This window comes from Gopherus evgoodei, chromosome 21 (assembly GCF_007399415.2).
Source record: "Gopherus evgoodei ecotype Sinaloan lineage chromosome 21, rGopEvg1_v1.p, whole genome shotgun sequence".
NCBI lineage: Eukaryota > Metazoa > Chordata > Testudines > Testudinidae > Gopherus > Gopherus evgoodei.
In genome coordinates, this window is record NC_044342.1 from 7,531,119 (window position 1) to 7,552,505 (window position 21,387).

General features: G+C 42.8%; 1 protein-coding gene and 1 pseudogene across 1 annotated transcript; one reads left to right on the forward strand and one right to left on the reverse strand.

The window, feature by feature from the left end:
• Positions 1 to 833: 833 nt before the first annotated feature.
• On the forward strand, positions 834 to 2,141 carry LOC115637872 (uncharacterized protein F54H12.2-like). Its single transcript, XM_030539471.1, has 2 exons — positions 834 to 1,608; positions 1,705 to 2,141. The coding sequence occupies exons 1-2, from the start codon at positions 834 to 836 to the stop codon at positions 2,139 to 2,141; spliced, it is 1,212 nt and encodes a 403-aa protein (XP_030395331.1).
• A 16,578-nt stretch (positions 2,142 to 18,719) lies between these two features.
• On the reverse strand, positions 18,720 to 19,663 carry LOC115637874 (annotated as a pseudogene).
• Between the last annotated feature and the right edge of the window lie 1,724 nt (positions 19,664 to 21,387).

The following is a 21,387-nucleotide window of genomic DNA, read 5'->3' on the forward strand; positions in this document are numbered from 1 at the left end:
TGGGCCCAAAACGCAACGTCCAAAAATTTTCCTTCTCGGCAGACATTACAGGGGGTTTTAACTCCTTGTATCTGTACACGGATATTGTAGAACACCAGTTTGTGGGGGACTTTTCTGTTCCCCTGTTACGCTGCGTCCCTGTCCAAGGAAGGAACAATGAGTTTGTTACCATCACCTATGATAAACCTCATTACGTTCCTGTTAGTAAACACCACATCGACACCATTACCATTGAAATAAAGACAGATCAGAACAGACATGTCTCATTTCGCTTCGGCAAGGTGATCATCAAGCTGCATTTGCGACCACGGAGAGAGCGAGGTTTCTAAAAAGCCAAAAAAAAACACTATTATGGCAATCCTAAAAAATTATGGCGACCCCACCATCTACAGGAACTATTACAAAGCCCAGGCTGGATACGCCCTTCCTGGATATCATGGGGCCCCCGTGATGTACGGGGCTGGTGTGGGTGGAATATTTCGTAGCCTCTTTCGAAAAGCTGTACCGCTTTTGAGGAGGGGGCTAGAGATTATTAAGCCCCACGTAAAAACCGCCGCTCAAAACATAGCTAAAGATGTGGTAGGTCATGTCTCCCGTGCTGTTCTGGAGAAGGTGGGGAATACAGCTTCACAGGAAGGATCGGGGCTGATGTACATTAAAAGGAGGAAGAAAAGAAAGAGAAATACGTCATACCCGAGACACACAGGTCCCCCAAAACCTTTTAAAAGAAGGGCTTTGACACGCAGAGCCGGCCATAAACGAAAGTCCAAGAAGCAGCCTGGGCAAAAGAGGAGACGCGCTCTGCCTGGTAAAAGAGACATATTTTAATCAATATGGCTTTTGTTCACTGCGGGTCTGAAGAGTGCACCAAATCCGAACTAGATTTGTTTCAAATAGCCCCTACGCAGACCAGCATCGAGAAAAGCATTTACATCGAGGTGCCACCTCTATCGGCCGTTACGGAGTCTGCCCCCATTGACTTTTTTATAGCAGGGAATGGCATAGATTATATGGATTTAAACAACACGCTGCTTTACCTGTGTTGCAAGATTGTAAAAGGAGACGGAACTGAACTTGCTGCGGACGCCGAAGTGGGCCTGGTGAATTACCCCGTGGCCTCTATTTTCAGTCAGTTGGATGTTACACTGGGAGACCGCCTTGTAAGCCAAAGCAACAACTGTTACCCTTACAGGGCCTTTATAGAATCAGTGCTCAATTACAGCGATGATACCCTCGCCACGCAATTTTCTGCCGGCCTGTTTTACAAAGACACTGCTGGACAACATGAAAAAACAGAGTTGGATGGAGAGAATCTAGGGTTTGTGAAGCGTGCAAAGCTGACAGCCCAGAGCAGAACGGTAGAGCTGCTGGGCCATCTACACAGTGACCTGTTTTTTCAAGAAAAACTTTTGTTAAATGGAGTGGATGTGAAAATTAAACTGACACGCAGTAAAGACGCCTTCTGTTTAATGGGCAGTGCGGCTGAAGGCTTTAAACTGCGCATTGTATCAGCGTCCCTTTTTGTGAAGAAAGTACGGGTGGCCCCGGGTGTCCGTTTGGGGCATGCAGAGGCCCTGCTTGCCGCTAATGCTAAATACCCCGTGGACCGTGTGGGAATGAAAGTGTTTAGCATCCCTGCAGGCAGCAGGGTCAGTAACCAGGAAAACCTGTTCTTGGGACAGTTACCCAAAATGCTTGTCCTAGGATTTGTGGATAACGATGCCTTTAGCGGCAGTTACACTAAAAATCCCTTTCATTTTAAACATTACGATATTAATTTTGTGGCCCTGTATGTGGATGGTGAACAGGTACCGACCAAGCCTCTGCAACCGGACTTCGAGGCAGGACGCTGCGTGAGAGAATACATGAATCTGGTACAGACAGCTGGTAAACACATGAAAGATCGTTCTCTGTTAATCGACCGTGAGGAGTTTGCACAGGGTTACACCTTGTTTGCCTTTGACCTGTCTCCCGACCAGGAATGCGCAGATCACTATTCCCTGATTAAAACTGGGAACCTGAGAGCAGAAATACGGTTTGGAAAGGCTTTAACGGTTACCGTCAATATGATTGTGTATGGAGTTTTTGACAATGTCATAGAAATAAATCAGAGAAGAAACGTTCTGTTTGACTACATGTGAACATGGACACCGTGCAGCTCTCACGTGTCTTATCAACGGATCCTTACACAAAAAAGAATTTTTTAGATGTGTTCCCTTGTGATTGGCTCCCTGGAAGCAAGCTGTCTCAGAGGCCCGTAGGTTTGGTGGTGAACACACATCCACACAACCAACCGGGTGAACACTGGCTCGCCCTGTATCTGGCGGAGCATAACCGTGGAGAGTTTTTTGACTCATATGGGCAACCCCCGAACAGCGTGTTGTTTCCTAAAAGCATTATGAAATTTTTAAACAAAATGCCACAGACATGGTGTTTCACAATAGACAATTACAAGACCCCCGCTCCGTCGCCTGTGGCTATCACTGCGTGTTTTTTTTTACATCATCGTAGCAAGGGTTTATCTTTTGACCGGATTTTAAAATTGTATTCTGACGACTTAGTGCAAAATGACCGGATGGTGATAAATTTTGTAAAAAATAAATTTAAATTTTTGGGCATGCCTAGCCTTGCTCAAAACATGTTTCAACAAGCCCAGACATGTGTATCTTGTAATGATTTTTATAGCCAGGTTACCCAATAAAGCACCCCAGGTTAGGGGTTTAAAGAAATTGATGTTTGTCTGTTTTTTTAAATGACCAATTGAAAAAATTACACAGATTTTTTTTAAAAAAATCTAGAAATGTTTTATATAAAGCAAAACATTACAAGTTTTAAAATTTTTAGAATGTGAAAAACGTTACACACTGAGCCATTGGGCTCTTTTAGCCAATCTTTTTTTTTTTTTATAGGGCAAAAAAGGGGTCACGGATTCCTGATCCACCCCAGTGTCAGCAGTCGAGGCCTTGAGGCGTTCCAAAAGGTCTCTGTTGGCTGCATTGCCCATGACAGAAGATGGTACGTTCAGTTCCGCCATGGCATTCATAAACACATCCCATCCTTTAGGTACACATTTGCTAGGTACAGAGCGAGTTTGGGTGACAGCCCTGACTAAGTCAAGCATGTTAGAACCATTAACCACAGAGCCTTTGTACACAAAAGACCCTTTATCATTCCATGAAGAGAGATTTTTATCCTGCCCCAGTTTATTTAGCAATACTATTGCATTTTTTTTATAACGCTTATTCACATTATCCAGCACCTCCTGAGCAACAGAGTCTGAGTTCTTTGGTGTTTCTGGGGGTTTGGCAGTTACGCTTTGTTCCTGTTCCGGTAGAAACAGACTTATTTTCCCTTTATCCGCATCACTTTGCTTCACGTACGTTAGGTACCTTTGAAGCACGGCGCTGTAAAGTTTAGCCTTTTCATATTCGGCCAGGTCAGTTCTTTGAAGAACAGACTTCATTTCAGCGTCCAGTAAGCGAGTTGCTGTTGTTCTGATATTTTCCTCTGCTGGAGGGGGAGCCCTTAATTGCTCCAACTGGTGGCTGGGCACCAGGTACATTTTTTCTGCATACTCCATTATCGATTAGTTAAAAGCCCTGTTATCAGAGGGATAGCAAAACTTAACAGAGGCCCAATAAACCCCCCAGACTGCTTTACCAGATGCTTTTTTCTTTTAAGTGAAACGCTCTTATTACACAAAGTTTTTATAAGCGTGCGTTTCTTTTTCAACACACGTACTTGATTTTGTGTTAAAGGTATGTTTCCTTTTAAGGTATTGAGCGCTATTTCTGAGATGGCCACTACTAGATCGTCAGAGGCCGAACACAGAATAGCCTTCCTTTGCTGCGGGGACGATTTGCTAAGTAATTTTAAAAGGCCCAGGTTTCTCTTCACGCAGCTAGACATGTTTTCAGTCAGCAGTCCCAGCTGTTAAAAAGGGACCTGCCGATAAGTCATTTCTTTTTATATCCAGCTGTTTTTTTTAAAGTATAAACCACTGGCCAGTCTGGAGGGAAAAGACCGGTTCTTAGTCTATAAGCTTCCGGTGTGGAAGCATTTAAATCCACCACCAGGTAGCCATAAGGTCTTTTGGTAGCATCCTCAAAAGCTTCTAGAAAGAATTGAGCTTTGCCAGGGTACATTTGCCGAGCGAGCGTAGCGATTTGTAATTTATCCCTGGGGTTTTTGAACAGAACCATGTACTTTGTGTTTAGGTTAATTGTGCGACTCTTTTTTCCCTGACAAAACACGTTCTGAACTATATACATAATGCTCCGGTTTCTGTGATGCACGTACTTGGTAAAAGCTTTCTCGATTTCATCGCTTTCACAAGCAGAGTTCATCAGATCGTCTATGATAACCATATTTACTTTATTAGTAGGAAACAAACTGTCATCATCCAAAGCATCAGGCAACCCCTCCATAAAATTGATAAAGGGATATTTGCAGAGCAGTTCTTTATACAGAGGTTGCCAACAACTATAACACCACACGATATTCTCAGGCATAACAGATAGTGTTTGTTTGGCATTATTCAACACATTTTTTATAAAGTAACTTTTTCCGCAGTTGCTAGGCCCCGCAAGAATTGCGGAAAAGGGGTGTTTCCACCTCGTATCCATTTTTTTCAAAAGCCGTAGGGCAGGGTTTTAAAACCTTTTCCTAGGACCCTCTTGTTATAAACCACTTTTTGTGTTTTTTTAAGGGTTTTTGTTTCTATTTGCCACTGGTTTTTGTTTCTTACGATAGAGGGCTGCTGCACCTCTATCTTTTTTGAGGTGTTTTCGTTATCTCGCAGGCCCGTGCAGTAGTCCAGGACTAGATCTTTTAAACTTTCAAAGTTGATTTTTTCACAGTTTGCTACGTTTAGGGTAATACCTTTGACTTTTATACAGGCCTTTCCTCCAGACAATTTATACCCATATGTTTTTGGGCCTGCCGACACAAACTCGGTGATGTGTTGATCTGGCGGGAGCTCACTTGTGAGCTCCCCTAAATAATCCCCCAGAGGTGGATTCCAGGCACCCTCCCTTTTCACAAATATCACCGAGTCAGTGTCGTGGTACAGGCACCGCTCTTGCAAACCGTCTAGCAGACTGTATAATTCTAAGCGGGCATAAGCGGTGGTGAAACAGGCTATGACAACATTGGTATTGCCAGAGACAGAGTACCGTTCTTTTGCATGCTTCCAAGACACGCACGCTGTTTCATCATCGATAAACTCGCAGGATGAAACCTTGTAATTGGGGGAAAATAGGTACTGCAAGAGTTCGTCAGGGTCTCTCACGATGCTGGTGTTGGGTAGGTTGGTTCTTTGGCCGAATTTACCCCACAGAGAATTTAAAAACAGTTTAGCGATTTGGCATTTAGCAGGGTTTGATACGATCTCATGTTGGCGTAAACGCACGCCTTCTTTCTGGTAGAAATCGCTAATGTACTTATTTTGTTTTTCCTCGTTGGTGCACCAACTGGGATACCCTGAAGCCTCTTGTTTCTGGCGGAGGTGTAATTTTATGTACTCTGAAAAGAGTTTATTAGATTTTTCATTAAAATGCCAGATTTCATAGATTTTAGCCACCAAGTACCCCTTCGCTATAGCCGCGTTCAATTCCACTGTGCACCAAGTCCCCAGGATGGCCCGCTCCTCGTCAGTATGGGTGCATGTCTCCTGCTGCTCGGTTTCCGCACAGGTTTGGCATAGCGGGAACATAAGCTTGCCACCCACTCTGACAGGTAACAATGGAAAAAAAAGAGACCTCGTGGGGGGTAAACTTTAACTTTTGCAATTCGAAAATAATTTGCCAGGGGTCCAAATTTGTCATAAAGTATATCGGGGTGTCCGATAGGGTATTCTTTGGTTTTGTTTACGAAAGGGTACAGGCTGGTAAAATCATAATAGTGGATTTCTTCCCCAGGGTTAGGCTTGTAATACAGGCGGATAGCGTTTGTTCTCCCCCCAAAAAGAGCATCTCTAGGCACAAGAGGCTGGGGTAACTGGGCTCGGTTTAAAAAGTCTGCCAACTCCCTGTCTGTTTCTTTCATCACCTCCCACTCGTGCTCCCAAAGAGTCCTCACTACAAAACCAAGTCGTTTCAGATAGTCAGCCTTGAGCTGCGTCTTGTAATAAAGAAACCCAAAAGATGTCCCCGTCATAGGATTTTGTGCTTTTTCACAATAACAGGTGACACAGCCGTGGAAAAAACATCCATTAAACTCAAAGGCTGTGCGTAGCCCATCAACATCGGCATAACCGTCTAAAAAGTAGGGTCCTACCTGTAGTTCCCCACCCTGTAAAGCATGCCGTATTTGTATATTTTCTTTGTAAGAGATATACAACAGCCACTGAATAGATGGGGTTGAATATCTTTTTTTCTGCCTGTGATAGTTGTCTGGAGGCAGAAGAGCTACTGTGTTAGGCTCCAAAAACATAAACCTGTACATAGCCATGCAAACAGATGCCAGTGTTATGTACTGGAATGGATCTATGCACAGTTTTACTTCGGTGAATTTACCAGGTTCTTTCTCTACTACATCTCCCTTCTCCGTCATTTTCATGATCTCTTTTCTGTATAGAATACAAGCCTGTCTCAAAATTTTGACATCCTGCTGACAGTAATACGCGAGCTCTTTCTGCAAGTCAAACACCTCAGAACTGTGGTCCTGATACCAGTCGAGAAACTCTGTTTTCTCCCTGGGCATCATGCTTTCTACACTATAGTGTGCCACACTGGGCATAGGTCCCACATAATTTTGATTTTTTACAGTGTTAAAAAAATGTGGAAAATAACCTTTGCACCCTTCAAATCCCAATGCCTGCGGTAGCTTGCTAAGCTTCATGGGCAAGAAGTTTAAAGAGTCTATAAAACGAATCCCCAGGGCCTTCACTTCCACACACATTAGTTTACTACCCTGAGTGATCAGTTCTATGCACATCTTTTCCTTCAGTAACTGCCTAACGATGAAGTACGCATCATAACCTTTGGAATTGTGCGCTAGGAACGTATAGTCGCGAAACTCTTTGCCGATAAAGGTCTTAACAAAGACAGACAGACACTCATCGCCCTTAAATTCCCAGGATTTTTCTGGATTTAAGGACATAGCAAAAATGTAATTGGGAGTGTGCAACCCAGTCTCCTGCATGCATTCAAAATCATAAAAAATATACTTTTCTGAGGATTCAGGCTTTCTAAGGCTATCCATAAAACAAAAGTGACTGTCTACATCACCAACAATCAAACCCTGACACTGCTTACATCGCCTCCCTTTACACTTATGCCGCTTGTTCACGTAAGACTGACACTTATCACACAAAGTTTTAGACAGGCATTCAACTTGGTTTTTTGATGCACAGTCGACATGTCTGTCTAAACATTCTTTGGATCGACAATACAGTCTACAGCTAGGACACCGCAGCTGCACGCCCACGCTGTCTGAGCACGTTACACTCAAGCAGAGGCGGCAACGATACCTACAAGAGTGGTCGTGGCTGTACACCGTGTGGCAAAACTCACAATAATTTTTCGCTCCAAACAACTTTTTCACATCCAGAACTCCATAGTAATGCTCATCATGCAACAGGATGAAATAAGTCTTGGGGTACGTGAGGCCTCCTGTTTTAAAAAAGCCCCAGCCACCTTTTTCCGTATAAAGCACCACGTGTATGTTCACTCCTAAATGCTGTTCAAACTTTGCTACGTCACTGACCAGAATCTTTTTTTGATCTGACCACCCCAGTTTCTCATGCAACTTTCTCGCCTCCGCTAACAATTCCGTGTCCGTAGGTTTACGATCAGACATGACGGCCAAAAGGCCACCAGCAAAACACAGATTGGTACCGGTGTAAGTCAGGTCTACCAAACACTGTCTTTTTTTATGAATAATTTGACTACTAAGGATAGAATTTAAAACTCTACGAGCACCCCCACCCCTGTTTTTTACAACTGTCACAACAAGGCGCAATGTCCCATCGAGATGCAACTCTCTATTGCTCTGTAGCAGCTTTGAGGTCTGATTTAAGAAATCCTCAGCAGATAGCTCATCCCTAGTTCTTCTAACTGAAAACAAAGGGTTAGCTAAATTACGGCTCTCTAAACGTAACTGAACGTAATCATCAGGGCCTACCCTACCATTAACATCATCGAGCACCAACTGTATTCCTTGGTGTATGGCTTCAACAACCTGCTGAGCTGAATTTACTTGCTCAAGATTGACAAAACAAAATTCCTCACAATATACCGACCCCCCAAATCTAGGTAATTCATGTTGCCAACTTCTCACTCTTTCCATATACACCTCTGCATTTTCGGGGTTACTTGGGGGTTCCTCTATGGGATCATTAGAGGGATCTTCTACATCAGATACTATTTGGGAGTCAAACTCTGAGAAGCCTCCATGAGGGTCATTGGAAGTAGAATGGGGCCTGTCTAGAGAGCCCTCTGGGGAATTTGCTAAACCAGAGTCTGATTCCATCTCCCCATTTTCAGAGAAGCCAGTCTGAGAGCCTCCAGTAGGAGGCATCTCTCTTTGTTTTTTTTTCCTCATTACCTCTTTAGCCCTTTTTAAGATTTTTACAGCCACCCTGGCCTGAAACTTTTTGGCAGCCATCCGTTTATCCCTCAAGTGCTGTCCCCCCTTTTGTTTACACATAAGCTGATGTGTACTCTGGAGGGTGCCCCTTTTACCCAGGCCCCTTTCCACGACTAGTCATGCCTGCTCAGAGACACCCTTTTCAGCCCTCCTGTCTTTTAACATTGCTCTGAACAAAGCATCATATTTTTCCCAAGTCTTTCTAGAAGGCCGTTCTTTTAGACTCCCCGAGGATACAGCATCCATCACTTTTCTGATGGAAGCATCAAACTCTTCCCAAACACTAGAACTTGGGGGAGCTGTGGCGAGTTTATGGTTTTGGGAGAATGTTTTGTCAGTGCTCGGTGTTTTATTCACAACCCCTAGAGCGCATGCTCCGGGTTTGTGAACGTGGGCATTTTCTTTCACAGTTTTCTCAGGGCTTGCTGTGGCGGTGGCCGCTGAGGAACTGGAATTGTGTTTGTGTGGTTGCAACACCTTGGCATCACAGAAGCTTCTAGTCCATGGTTTTTTATATGGAGCCCATACATCACATGCTCCAGGTTTGCGCACCTTCAGAACCCCTAGAGTGCGTGCTCTGGGTTTGTGAACGTGGGCATTTTCGCTCACAGTTTTCTCAGGGCTTGGTGTGGCTGTAGCCGCTGAGCAACTGGAGTTGTGTTTGTGTGGTTGCTTTTTACCAGAGTCTTTTGTTTTGTCCTTGGGTTTCACGTATATGAGGTCTGGGCTGCCCGGATGCTTCATCTGCACTTCAGTGCTGTTTTGCGTTGTTAAAGGTCTCAAAGCAGATTTTTGGTTCTTTGGTAGTTCTTCTGGAGGAGGTGTGCTTGTAGTGCTGACTACAGCATTTTCAGAAAGGTTGCCCATGCCTATGAGGGGAAAGAAACCATAACAACAGTTTACAAAAAACTGAATTTTACCATCTCTCTCTCTCTCACCCACACCTGTGTATTTACTTAAAATACAAAACCTCATAGAACAACTAAACCAATAAGCAAAATATATTTACTAGGCTTCATCCGTCCATCAGTCACTGATGCTGGTGAATTTTCCTTTTCAGCTGTCTCCTCTCTTTTTCTTTTGAGTTTGTTTTCCCTCTGGTCATGTTTTGACAGTACTGTGGAGCAAACACATAAAACCATCTTGTAAAACTTAAAAATTATATATATTCATTCAGCAGGGTGTTTTTCTATTTAAAAATCATAGCTTTACAACAAAATAATCATTTCTGGCCCTACAATAAACATCTTATTTTGCAAAATAAAAACCAAAAACTGCTTTTTTAAAAATCCATTATGCACAGTAAAAACCAAATATTTTTTAAAAAAAACCTATGCCTTCACAAATCCCCCTTGCCCCCCTCCCATCCCAGCTTTATAACACACACACACCAAATCATGCTTGCAGCCACACACACTTTTCAAAAACCCACATGCATTTTAAAAACCAGTTGCAGCCCACCCTACCCCTTTGCATTTAAAAGCCCATGTGTTTGGGCCTTTTTCCCCTCAAAGCCCATTTTAAACACACACCACATTATGTACAGTAACAAAAACCTGTTTAAAACAAACCAAATACTTTTGTAAAAAACCTATGCCTTCACAAATCCATCCCCCCCCATCCCAAATCAAGCTTGCAGCCACACACTTTTCAAAAGCCCACATGCATTTAAAAACCAGTTGCAGCCCACCCTACCCCTTTGCATTTAAAAGCCCATGTGTTTGGGCCTTTCCCCTCAAAGCCCATTTTTAAACACACACCACATTATGTACAGTAACAAAAAAAACCTGTTTAAAACAAACCAAATACTTTTGTAAAAAACCTATGCCTTCACAAATCCATCCCCCCCCATCCCAAATCAAGCTTGCAGCCACACACTTTTCAAAACCCCCACATGCATTTTAAAAACCAGTTGTGTAAAAAAAAAAAGTTACCTTTCACTATGGGATAAAGTGTTGCTGGAACATGATTGTTCTGGTTCCCCCCATGTGTGTGTGGGCCTTCAGGTTAAAAACAAGCAAACATGTTAGCATTACCACCAAATCCCTATACTTTTTTAAAATTAACAGTATTAAGCTAACTATAGTTAAAATGGTTTTTACCTTGGCCTGGTGGTAAAATGCAGTTTGAAGTTACTGGTTCCATGCTAAAACAGATCACACTGCAATAAGCATAGGCACCATTATTTACTAAAGACAGCATGGGCAAAAAGTGGCAGTAGTTTCAGAGTTAGAGACAGCAAGCTTACCTCTTTTTGCAGTCCAGCAGTTATGTAAAAAGATTTTCTGTTAAAAGGACAGACTGCAGCATACCTAAGGTTTTTATACCCTCTTAGCCCCATTGTTTCAACATAGTTGCTAACAGGTTAATTTAATCACCACAGCTCTCAAATAATAGATTCTGCAGAACACCCTTTTGTATCTCTGTTGTGGGAACCATTCTATATACACAATAGGGCTTCCTCCACCCCTGTAAGTTAAAATACATTTGTGGCTTTCTTACAGTATTAAACAGTACCCCATTTCCAAGTGCAGGGTCCCCTTTTGCAATATCAGTTAATGTCTTGGGGTTGGTTGTTTCTTTCATGCTTAAAGTTTGGGGGGTGAGGTGTTTTTCTAGCAAGAATGACTCATAGCATTCCACCAACTCCTGGGTCTTTTAAACTGCCCAATAGTGCTTCACCATTACCCCTGGTTACATTTAAACTGTCCAATAGCGTTTCATATTAATCAGAACTCACCATCCAACTCACTAATCAATTGTAACCCTATAGGAACAAAGGTAAGTAATTGCAAACATTGTGGCTATTCAGTGAGGGTGGGGTGTGTGCTTAAACCTATTTATTTTAACAAGCAGGATAGCTCAGTGGCTTAAGTAATGGCTTGGTAAACCCAAGGTTGGGAGTTCAATCCCTGAGAGAGCCACTTAGGGACATGGGATGAAAAAAAACAATATTTGGTCCTGCTGGTAAAAGCAGCTCTCCATAGCAACTGTATTATACTCAAACATGTCTGAACTATCCTGTTTGTTAGTTTTTTAGGATTTTTTCCCCTCCCACAACATGCATTTCAGCTTTTTGCTATAAATGAATGTCTTTTACACACACACACACACATACACACACACACACAAACACAAAAACTAATTCTCACAAAACTATTTATTTATTTTAAAAAGACATACAACTCCTTAAAAACAAACCAAGATGCTTCATTAAAACTTAAGGGCCAAAAGCCTTCTAACAAAACACAGATAGTCACAACCCCCCCCTTTTTTTTTTTAATTTACAGCTGCCAAGTTTTATATCGCATGTTTGCACCCTCACCATTCTCTAACTTAATCCTTTTAGATTTCTTACAAATATTCTTTTTCTTAAGCAGGGTTCTGTAACTTCTTGTGCGAACTAGACGGTCAATATAACGTTGTAAGCAGGCATCTTCCGGCTTGGTCATTTTCTTTAAAACACGGTCAGGGTCTCCACTGAATTGCACAGCATTTATCAAAGTCACTCCTTGTGCTAAATGTTCTTGGGTTAGGCACAGACATTGCATAGCATAACCTATGGCAATAACAGTGTTTAGTAAGCTTTCCAAACACAGCTCAGCACACAGGGCCCGGAGCTTGCAGTTTATATCCACTGAAGTCCAACTCACACAGTCATGGTGCCGTTGGGCTGGCGCATCTATGACACAGCCCTCACAATCTTCAAAAAGCTTTTCCCTAAGGCAGTGTTTAAGGACAGCATAAAGAGCAACGCGTACAATAATCCGCATAACTTTTTTACGCTCACGACGTGGCACTGGCTTGGACAGTTCTATGCCTAGCCTCCTCCTAAACTCTTCAAACCCATCATCCTCGGAGCCCTCTTCAACAATTTGTATTGGTGTTGAGCAAAAACATGGTGGGCCCGGTTCATCTTCGCTGCTTGATGCAACGCTGTCCAGGGGCTCTGGGTCCTCTAGAAAGGCATCATTGATCTGCTAAAAGATTTTTAAAAAAAAACAGTGTAAGTACCTCAGCTTAGGTTTTTTTTTTTAATTAACACAACCGCCCCCCCCGGTTCCTAGTCTTATCACCCCCCCACCGCCTTTTCTTAATCGTTCATTTACCTGAGCGCCATCTTTTCCATTTGCCTTGTCCACCGGTGACTCTCCCAAGCGGCGATCTGAGGGGGTGGACAAAGAGAGGTCATCAGGCTCCTCAGGGTGCCTCACAAGAGTTTCGGGGACGGATTCCGGCGTATCCAACAACGGCTGGGCCAAAGGGCTCCCCGCAGTCACAACCTCCTCCTCAGAACTGTTGCTGATGTAACGTTTTCTCCGTGGACGGTCAAAGACTCTCGGGGGTAAAACAAAGTCCGAAGTTCTAACGGGGGTGGTAAAGGAGTCCATGTTTTCCTCTGAGCAGCCTTTCCACGCTTTCTAAAACACGTGTCCTTGGTAAGAAGAATGGCCTCCTCTGTTCGGCGCTGGTACTTATGGGGTATTGGTGCTGCACTCGGGTTGGCGGAGGGCCTTGGGAGGAGTTCTTAGAGGGGTCACCCCGGTTGGTCAAAATCTCCTCTCGGGGTAGTCCTTTCGGGAGGAAACCCCTCCTGATTGGTAGAGGGTGGTGGGAGGAGTTCTTAGAGGGGTCACATGACCCTCTTCTAGACGGGGTCACCCGCCCCCGGAAGTCGCCCTGATTGGTCAAATCTCCTCTCGGGGTGGTCCTTTTGGGAGGAAACCCCTCCTGATTGGTAGAGGGTGGTGGGAGGAGTTCTTAGAGGGGTCACATGACCCACTTCTAGATAGGTCACCCGCCCCCGGAAGTTGCCCTGATTGGTCAAATCTCCTCTTGGGGTGGTCCTTTCGGGAGGAAATCCCTCCTGATTGGTAGAGGGTGGTGGGAGGAGTTCTTAGAGGGGTCACATGACCCACTTCTATATAGGTCACCCGCCCCCGGAAGTTGCCCTGATTGGTCAAATCTCCTCTTGGGGTGGTCCTTTCAGGAGGAAACCCCTCCTGATTGGTAGAGGGTGGTGGGAGGAGTTCTTAGAGGGGTCACATGACCCACTTTGCTTCTGGTCATGTGGCCATCTTGACCCCGGAAGTACTTCCGGTGACAGGTGGGAGGGACTAGAGGGGTCAAGGGGCGGGGTTAGGGGCGGGGTTAGGGTTTGATTGATGGTAGGGCCGTTATACTACTGATATGATTGCTCTCTAGAAATACATCGGAGGGAAAGGAGTTATTTCAGTTAAGTGCCAATGTGGACACAAGAACAAATGGATATAAACTGGTTAGCAACAGTTTAGACTAGAAATTAGATGAAGGCTTCTAACCATCAGAGGAGTGAAGTTCTGGAACAGCCTTTCAAGCTGAGCAGTTGGGGCAAAAAACCTAACTGACCACTTTATTTGGGGTCAGGAAAGAATTTTCACCAGGTCAAACTGGCAGAGACCCTGGGGGTTTCCACCTTCTTCTGCATCATGGTGTACGGGTCACTTGCTGGTTTAAACTAGTCTAAATGGTGAATTCTCTGGAACTTGAAGTCTTTAAATCATTATTCGAGGTCTTCAGTAACTCAACTGGAGGTTAGGGGTCTTTGAGAGGAGTGCATGGGTGAGGTTCTGTGGCCTGCAATATGAAGGAGGTCAGACCAGATGATCATGATGGTCCCTTCTGGCCTTAAAGTTTATTAAACTATGAGGCCCATAGAGGTATTTAGGTGCCTGAAAAAGCAGCTGGGTGTCCAGAGGGATATTCAAAAGTGCCCAAGCCCCTAACTCCAACTTGCATGCCTTTAAATCTGGGCCTTATGCTCCTAAATCAAATAGGTGCTTCTGTAAATTGCACTTGTTAGCCTCAAGTTTCCCAAGCCATTACAAAGTCCTGGGGTGAGCTGCAGCTGCAGCTGCCATGATACAAACAATACATTATAATAAAATATAGCTGTTTGGCTCAACCTGCCACAATCCCAGTGATTTTCCCAGTGACCATTCCTGCCCAGCAATTCTCAGCTGCTAGATCAGTTGCAGAGCTTCTCAAGGGGCTTTCCCGGTACTTGTGTACATAGAAAACACGCTGAAAGACCCAGCTCGATTCAAATCGCAGGCAGTGCACAAGGGGATAGTACTTTCACACTTAATTCAATTATGGGTTCTGGCCAAGGATGCAGGACCCACAGTGAGAGGTTTATTGGATGTGAAATGACAAGCGAAGGGAGTATCAGTCATTGCAGTTACAGAGACATCAAAGATGGTCCCAGCTTTGTCTCTGGAATGCCCAGCTGGTAAGAACCCCATTCATCTAGTCTAATTAGGCCTCACAGGACATGCACAGCAACACCCTTCCTTGCCATGGCTTCCTACTGTAATTAGCAAGAAGGCAATTATTAACCAGGCTCTAACAAGTCCTTGTAGACCCAGTGCGCTGACTGGGCTTAGGGCCAAGAATATTCTTCACATAATGAAACACCCAGAAAAAAAATTGGCTTTTGATTTTATTCTTTCACAGCTTGGTTCCCAAATAACAAGAGACAGCAGAGAGATGAATCTCTGTTAGCATGCCTCCTTAATACACTAGGTGAAAGCAAGGGGAATAATCACAATACAAGCATAAGCCTATTGTCTTTATTATTAATAAATTGGCCACATATTACAACAATCATTTACTTTTATAGTCTTATTGTTGCCAAGTTTGTGAGTATTGATGATGATCAGAAATAGGCCTATATTCATATGCCTATTGTCATATAGCGATAATAATAATTGGGGTTGTGCTGTCTCTGCACAAGGGATGGAATTTTCAAAAGGACCTAAGGGAGTTAGGCACATTACTCCATTGTGATGCATTAGGATTTGGGTGTTTTAACAGCTTGGGGAATTTCAGCCAAAGTGATATCAAATGCGTGCATTAGACAAAGTTACTCAGTTGAGGAAAAGACAATTTTCCTCTTAACTCTTTCCATTCTACCAATCTTAGGCCTCTGTGTGACAGCTATAATAGTTTATATTTAGGCTCAGAATGATTTGAATTTTATTAGTAAAAGTCAATTTCACCACATACACACAAATTGATGTAAGGTCTGAATGGAAAAGTTACAATCCATCAAATATGATTATCCTGGTTAAATCTATGTGTCATCTTTATAGCTAAAGTAATGAATATTGACTATGCATTTGCATCTTAGATGTGTCTGTTCTTAGGTGACATCTCACAAATAAAAACAACGAGGAGTCCTTGTGGCACCTCAGGGACTAACAAATGTATTTGGGCATAGCTTTCATGGGCTATAACCCATTTCATCAGGTTCATGGAGTGAAAAATGCAGTAAGCAGAATGTATATTATAGCACATGAAAAGATGGGAGTTGCCTTACCAAGTGAGAGGTCAATGCTAACAAGCTAATTCAGTTAAGGTGGCCGCAGAATCTATGAATCGATTAATGTTTTAGGGTTTTTTTTCCCAGTTTTTTCAAAACAAATTCTATGGGAATTGACACTTTCTCACAGAAAGTTTCAGTGTCACTGTGTCAGTGTCAATGGAAAAACATTGCACTGGAAAATTTTTGACCAGCTCCAGTCAAAACCGGCTTCAGTGAGGCACTGACTGCACAAAAGCCTGCACCATTTTAATTGAAGGGGCATTTGTAAACCAATGTCGGGTGATATTTTCCACGGCACCTAAAGGAGTTAGGAACAGAAGCCTAATTGAGATTAGCCTCTCTTAAATCCATATAAGAACATCCATACATGGTTTTACACTGGATCTGCTAAATAGGTTTTAAACCAATTAAAATAGAAACCAATGCAACTCTGAATATGGACAAGGTTGGGCCTTGGCCCTGATGAAATAACATCAAACAATAATTTCACCACACGGGCAGTGGTAAAATTAAAAGGAATGGAGTATATAGATACACATATTGCAAGGCCAGGAGGGACCATTTTGATCATCTAGTCTGACCTCCTGTAGAACACAGGCCATAGACTTTCCCCACAATAATTCCTAGAGCAGATCTTTTAGAAAAACATCCATTCTTGATTTTAAAATTGCCAGTGATGGAGAATCCATCACAGCCCTTGGTAAGTTGTTCTAATGGTTAATTACTCTCGCGGTTAAAAAAGTACACATTTTTTTCCAGTCTGAAATTGTCTAGCTTTAGTTTCCAACCATTGGATTATGTTATATCTTTCTCTGTTAGATTAAAAAGCCCAGCATTAAATATCTGTTCCCCATATAGGTACGTGTAGACTATAATCAAGTCACCCCTTAACCTTCTATTTGTTAAGCTAACTAAATTGAGCTCTTTGAGTCTCTCACTACAAGGCAGGTTTTCTAATCCTTTTATCATTCTCATGGCTCTTCTCTGACCCCTTCTCTAATTTATTAGCATCCTTCTTGAATGTTGGATGCCAGAATTGCTCACAGGATTCCAGCAGCAGTTGTACCAGTGCCACATGGAGAGGTCAAGTAATCTCTCTACTTCTACTCGAGATTCCCTTGTTTATGTATCCCTGGATCACCTTAACCCTTTTGCCCACCACATCATGATGGGACCTCTTGTTCACCTGATTATCCACACCCCACCAAATCTTTTTCACAGTCACTGCTTCTCAGGATTGTGCCCCCCATCCTATAAGCATGGCCTACATTCTTTGTTCTGAGATTTATGTTTATATTTAGCCATATTAAAATGCAAAAGTTCTCCCACATTTGTTCATTGATCTTGGAAGACATCTGCATCCAGTTTGAAAAGTAAAAGATTTTCAGTGGAGCCCAAGGGGGTTGGGTGCCCAAATATAATGTAGAAATACACTTATCTCATAGAGCTGGAAGGGACCTTGAAAGGTCATTGAGTCCAGTCCCCTGCCTTCACAGCAGGACCAAGTAAGGTCACTAACAGAGATAGATTTTTTTCCCCCAGCTCCCTAAATGGTCCCTCTCCCATTGAAATTCAGTTGCCTATGATCTCTGTTCTTAATCCTCTCTGTTCTATAGCCCTTCAGGAGTGAGATGTCTGCATGTTCTATATTAAATATCTGCTGATAGATCACATGTAAGTAATTATAGACTATGATTAAATTACCTCTTAATCTTCTCTTGATTAAAATAAAAAGATTTAGCTCTGGATCTATATCACTATAAGGCATGTTTTCCAATCCTTTAATCATTCAGATCCAAAGAGCATATGTGATTTTGTCAACAGGGATCTGTATAAATGTCGAACATTCCATTCAACATTTGTTTTAAAAAGTGGTCAGTTTTGACATCTTCAGCCTGATCTTCACCAAGACAAGAGGAAAAATGAAAATACTGTTTCATTTTTAATGCTCATATTATGTTTTGATGGCGAGTGTGTGTGATTTTTATATTTCTTAAATCTAAAGGTTTATAGGTCCAGTCAAAATGAAAATCTGTCATGATCTTCTCTATATCATCATTAGCATCCTCGTTAATAAACATAATAATTCATAATAATGGTTCCCAAGTAGAGCTGGTCTAAACTTACCCATCTTTTGTTTTTTAATTCTTTTTAGGAATAGCAGGGTTTTGACACAACAAACATGTTCATGAAACGTGTCTACTTTCCTTTGAACTGTTCAATTTTTCATCAAAAAATTACAACCTCAAAACAAAACAAAAACAATCATTTTAAATCCCCCCAATTTTTCCCCCACAGTTTTCAGCTGTATTCTGTTCAATATTTGGTTGTGAGAAACAAAAACATTTTTGATTTTCAGGTTCTCAATGAGCAGTCAAATTTTTCCACTGAAAACTTAGCCAAAATGACTCCCCCACACCATTTTCACTAAACTTTTCCATACTGGGGAAAAATAAAGATCTGTCTACTGCTATTCACAACAATAGATGTACTAAGCACAACCATAATAAAAACACTAACATCAATGATGTTGTAGAATTCTAGGCACAGCTGTAATACAATTAATAATGACAATGGTCAATTAGAATGGTTCCCTAGAGTGTAATTTCCAGGCAATACTGTAATGCAAATAGTAAAATATCCAATAATTAATATGGCTCAATATAGTATATTTTCAGGTGCAGGATTTTCCCTTACAATATACTGTCGATTTATCCACTTCCCTTGATAATATCAGAGATAGTTTTTGAGTATTGTCTCTACTTTATTCATTTTTCCCAGGGAGAAGCTTTCTTCCCAGTGCTTTCCTCAGGGCAGTTTTCACCTCCTGATTCCTCAGGGTGTAGATCAGGGGTTTCAAAACTGGGGTGATGATGGTGTATATGAGGGTGATGATCATCTCCCTTTCTGAAGAGCCTCTCACAGAGTGTGGCATATAATTGAAGAGGACCGGCACATAGAGCAGTGCCACCACAGTGAGGTGGGAGGTGCAGGTGGAGAAGGCCTTTCTCCTGCCTTCCCATGACTGGACCTTCAGGAAGAGGAAGGAGATGATGTAGAGGTAGGAGAGGAGTGTGATGATGAAGGGAGTCAGAGCGATGGTCCCAGTAACGATGTTGAGGAGGCTCAGGTTAAGGCGGGTGCTGCTGCAGGCCAGGCTGAGCAGGGGTTTGATTTCATAGAAAAAGTGGTGGACACTCTTGCGGCCGCAGAAGTGCAGTTGGGAGGTCATGACCGTCTGCATCAGGGTGTGTAGGAAGCCGGTGGTCCAGGTCGCTGCTGCCAGGAGCAGGCATACCTGTGGGTTCATGACCAGCATGTAGCGAAGTGGGTTGCAGATGGCCACATAGCAGTTGTAAGCCATGACAGCCAGAAGAATGACCTCACTGCTGCCCAAGAAGTGGAAGAAATGGAGCTGGGCCAGGCAATCAGTGAAGGAAATGGTCTGGTACCCTGAGATGAAACCAGCCAGCATCTTGGGCACGGTGACTGTTGAGTAGAAGATGTCCAGACAGGAGAGGTTCCCAAGAAGAAGTACATCGGGGTGTGAAGCCGGGGTTCAGCCATTACCATGGCCATGATGGCCTCATTCCCCAGCATGCTGGCCAAGTAAAGCATGAGGAAAAGAATGAAGAGGAAGCGCTGCAGCTCCTGGACGTTGGTCAGGCCCAGGAGGATGAACTCGCTCATCTCCGTCTGGTTCTCCATCACTGGAATATACAGGAAAAGGAGACAGAATAGCTGGAGGGTGTCTCGTGTCTCACCACATGAGGAGTAGAGCTGAAAGTTTTCTCTTTGTGAATACAAATTTTAAATATTTGATAGAATCACAGAATCAGTTATCATACTGAAGGCTAGGAAATGTTTTCCCTACGCTTTTAAAAGGCCTTAGCAGTGATCCAGAGAAGACAAGTAAGACTAACATATGAGCCTGGTAAAGGGGTTGAAAGAATAATTAGAGATAGATTAATAAAAGTTGCAGAGGATCGTGATTTGATAGTGTCTAAGCAGCACAGATTTTGCAAAGGAAAATTGGGTCTCACTTATCTTTTAGAATTACGTGAATGTGTGACCAAAACAGTGGATAAAGAAGAATGGATTGATATTTATTTAGACCTTCAAAATTCCTTTATGTGCCTCACAATAGGCTGTGAAAGGATCTCTGAGGTCGTGGGGTGAGCAGCAAAGTATAAGATAACAAAGGGCAGCATTAAGAGTCCAATTTTCATTAGGTAACAAAGCTTAGCAGCTCTTCACTCTTTGAATCCATTCAATGGCTTCCCATTGGACTTTGTATCAAAGCTCAGCTTCTAGGCACCAGTTGAAAATCTCTAAGTAACTCTGTCTTTCCCTGTATGTCCTCCCACATCATGCTTTCTGTTGCCTTCGGTTCCTTCCACTCCATCAATACTCTGCTGTGTTGTCCACCATGATCAAAGCTGACTTGTGCATACACTAAACAGTTGGAGAGGGTGCAGAAAAGAACCACAAAAATGATTTGATAAAATGCCTTACAGTGAGGGCTTGTCTACACTAAACCTGTATGTTGACCTAAGTTATGCAGGCCAAGACTATAACAGGGTTCCAAAAAGCACTAGATAAATTCGTGGAGGATAGGTCCATCAGTGACTATTAGCCAGGATGGACAGGGATGGTGTCCCTAGCCTCTGTTTGCCAGAAGGTGGGAATGGATTATAGGGGATGGATCACTTGATGATTATCTGTTCTGTTCATTCTCTCTGGGGCACCTGGTATTGGCCACTGTCAGAAGACAGGATACTGGCCTAAATGGACCTTTGGCCTGACCCAGTATGGCCATTCTTATATATAAGTTACATAACTGAAGTCAACATAACTTATGTCAACTTACAGTGGTGTCTACACCACTCTATGTCAACGGGAGACACTCTCCCACTGACTTACCTTATGCCTCTTGGGGAGGTGGAGTACAGACATTGATGGAAAAGCACTCTGCCATCGACTTAGCTTGTCTTCACCAGACCTGCTAAATCAATACTGCTGCATTGATCACAGCTGTGCTAATTTAGCTATAGACAAATTATGAGGGATCTGAAGAGCTCAATCCATGTACTTTATCAAAAGGGAGCCTGAGAGGTGACTAAGTACTTTCATAGGGAGAAAATACTGGATACTAAAGGGCTCCTTAATTTAGTGGAGAAAGGTAGAACAAGAACTAGTATTTCGAAGTTAAAGCCAAACAAATTCAAACTAGACGGTTAGACTCAATTTCTTTTAACAGCGATGGTGGCTAACCATAAGAAAACACTAATAAGGAAATCACTAACAAGAGATGGATTCTCCATCTCTTGATGTCTTTGAATGAAGACTGGTTGCCTTTCTGCAAGCTATGCCTCAGCCAAACACAAATGATTGGACTACGTACCAAGGTGACAGGGTGAAATGAAACGGCT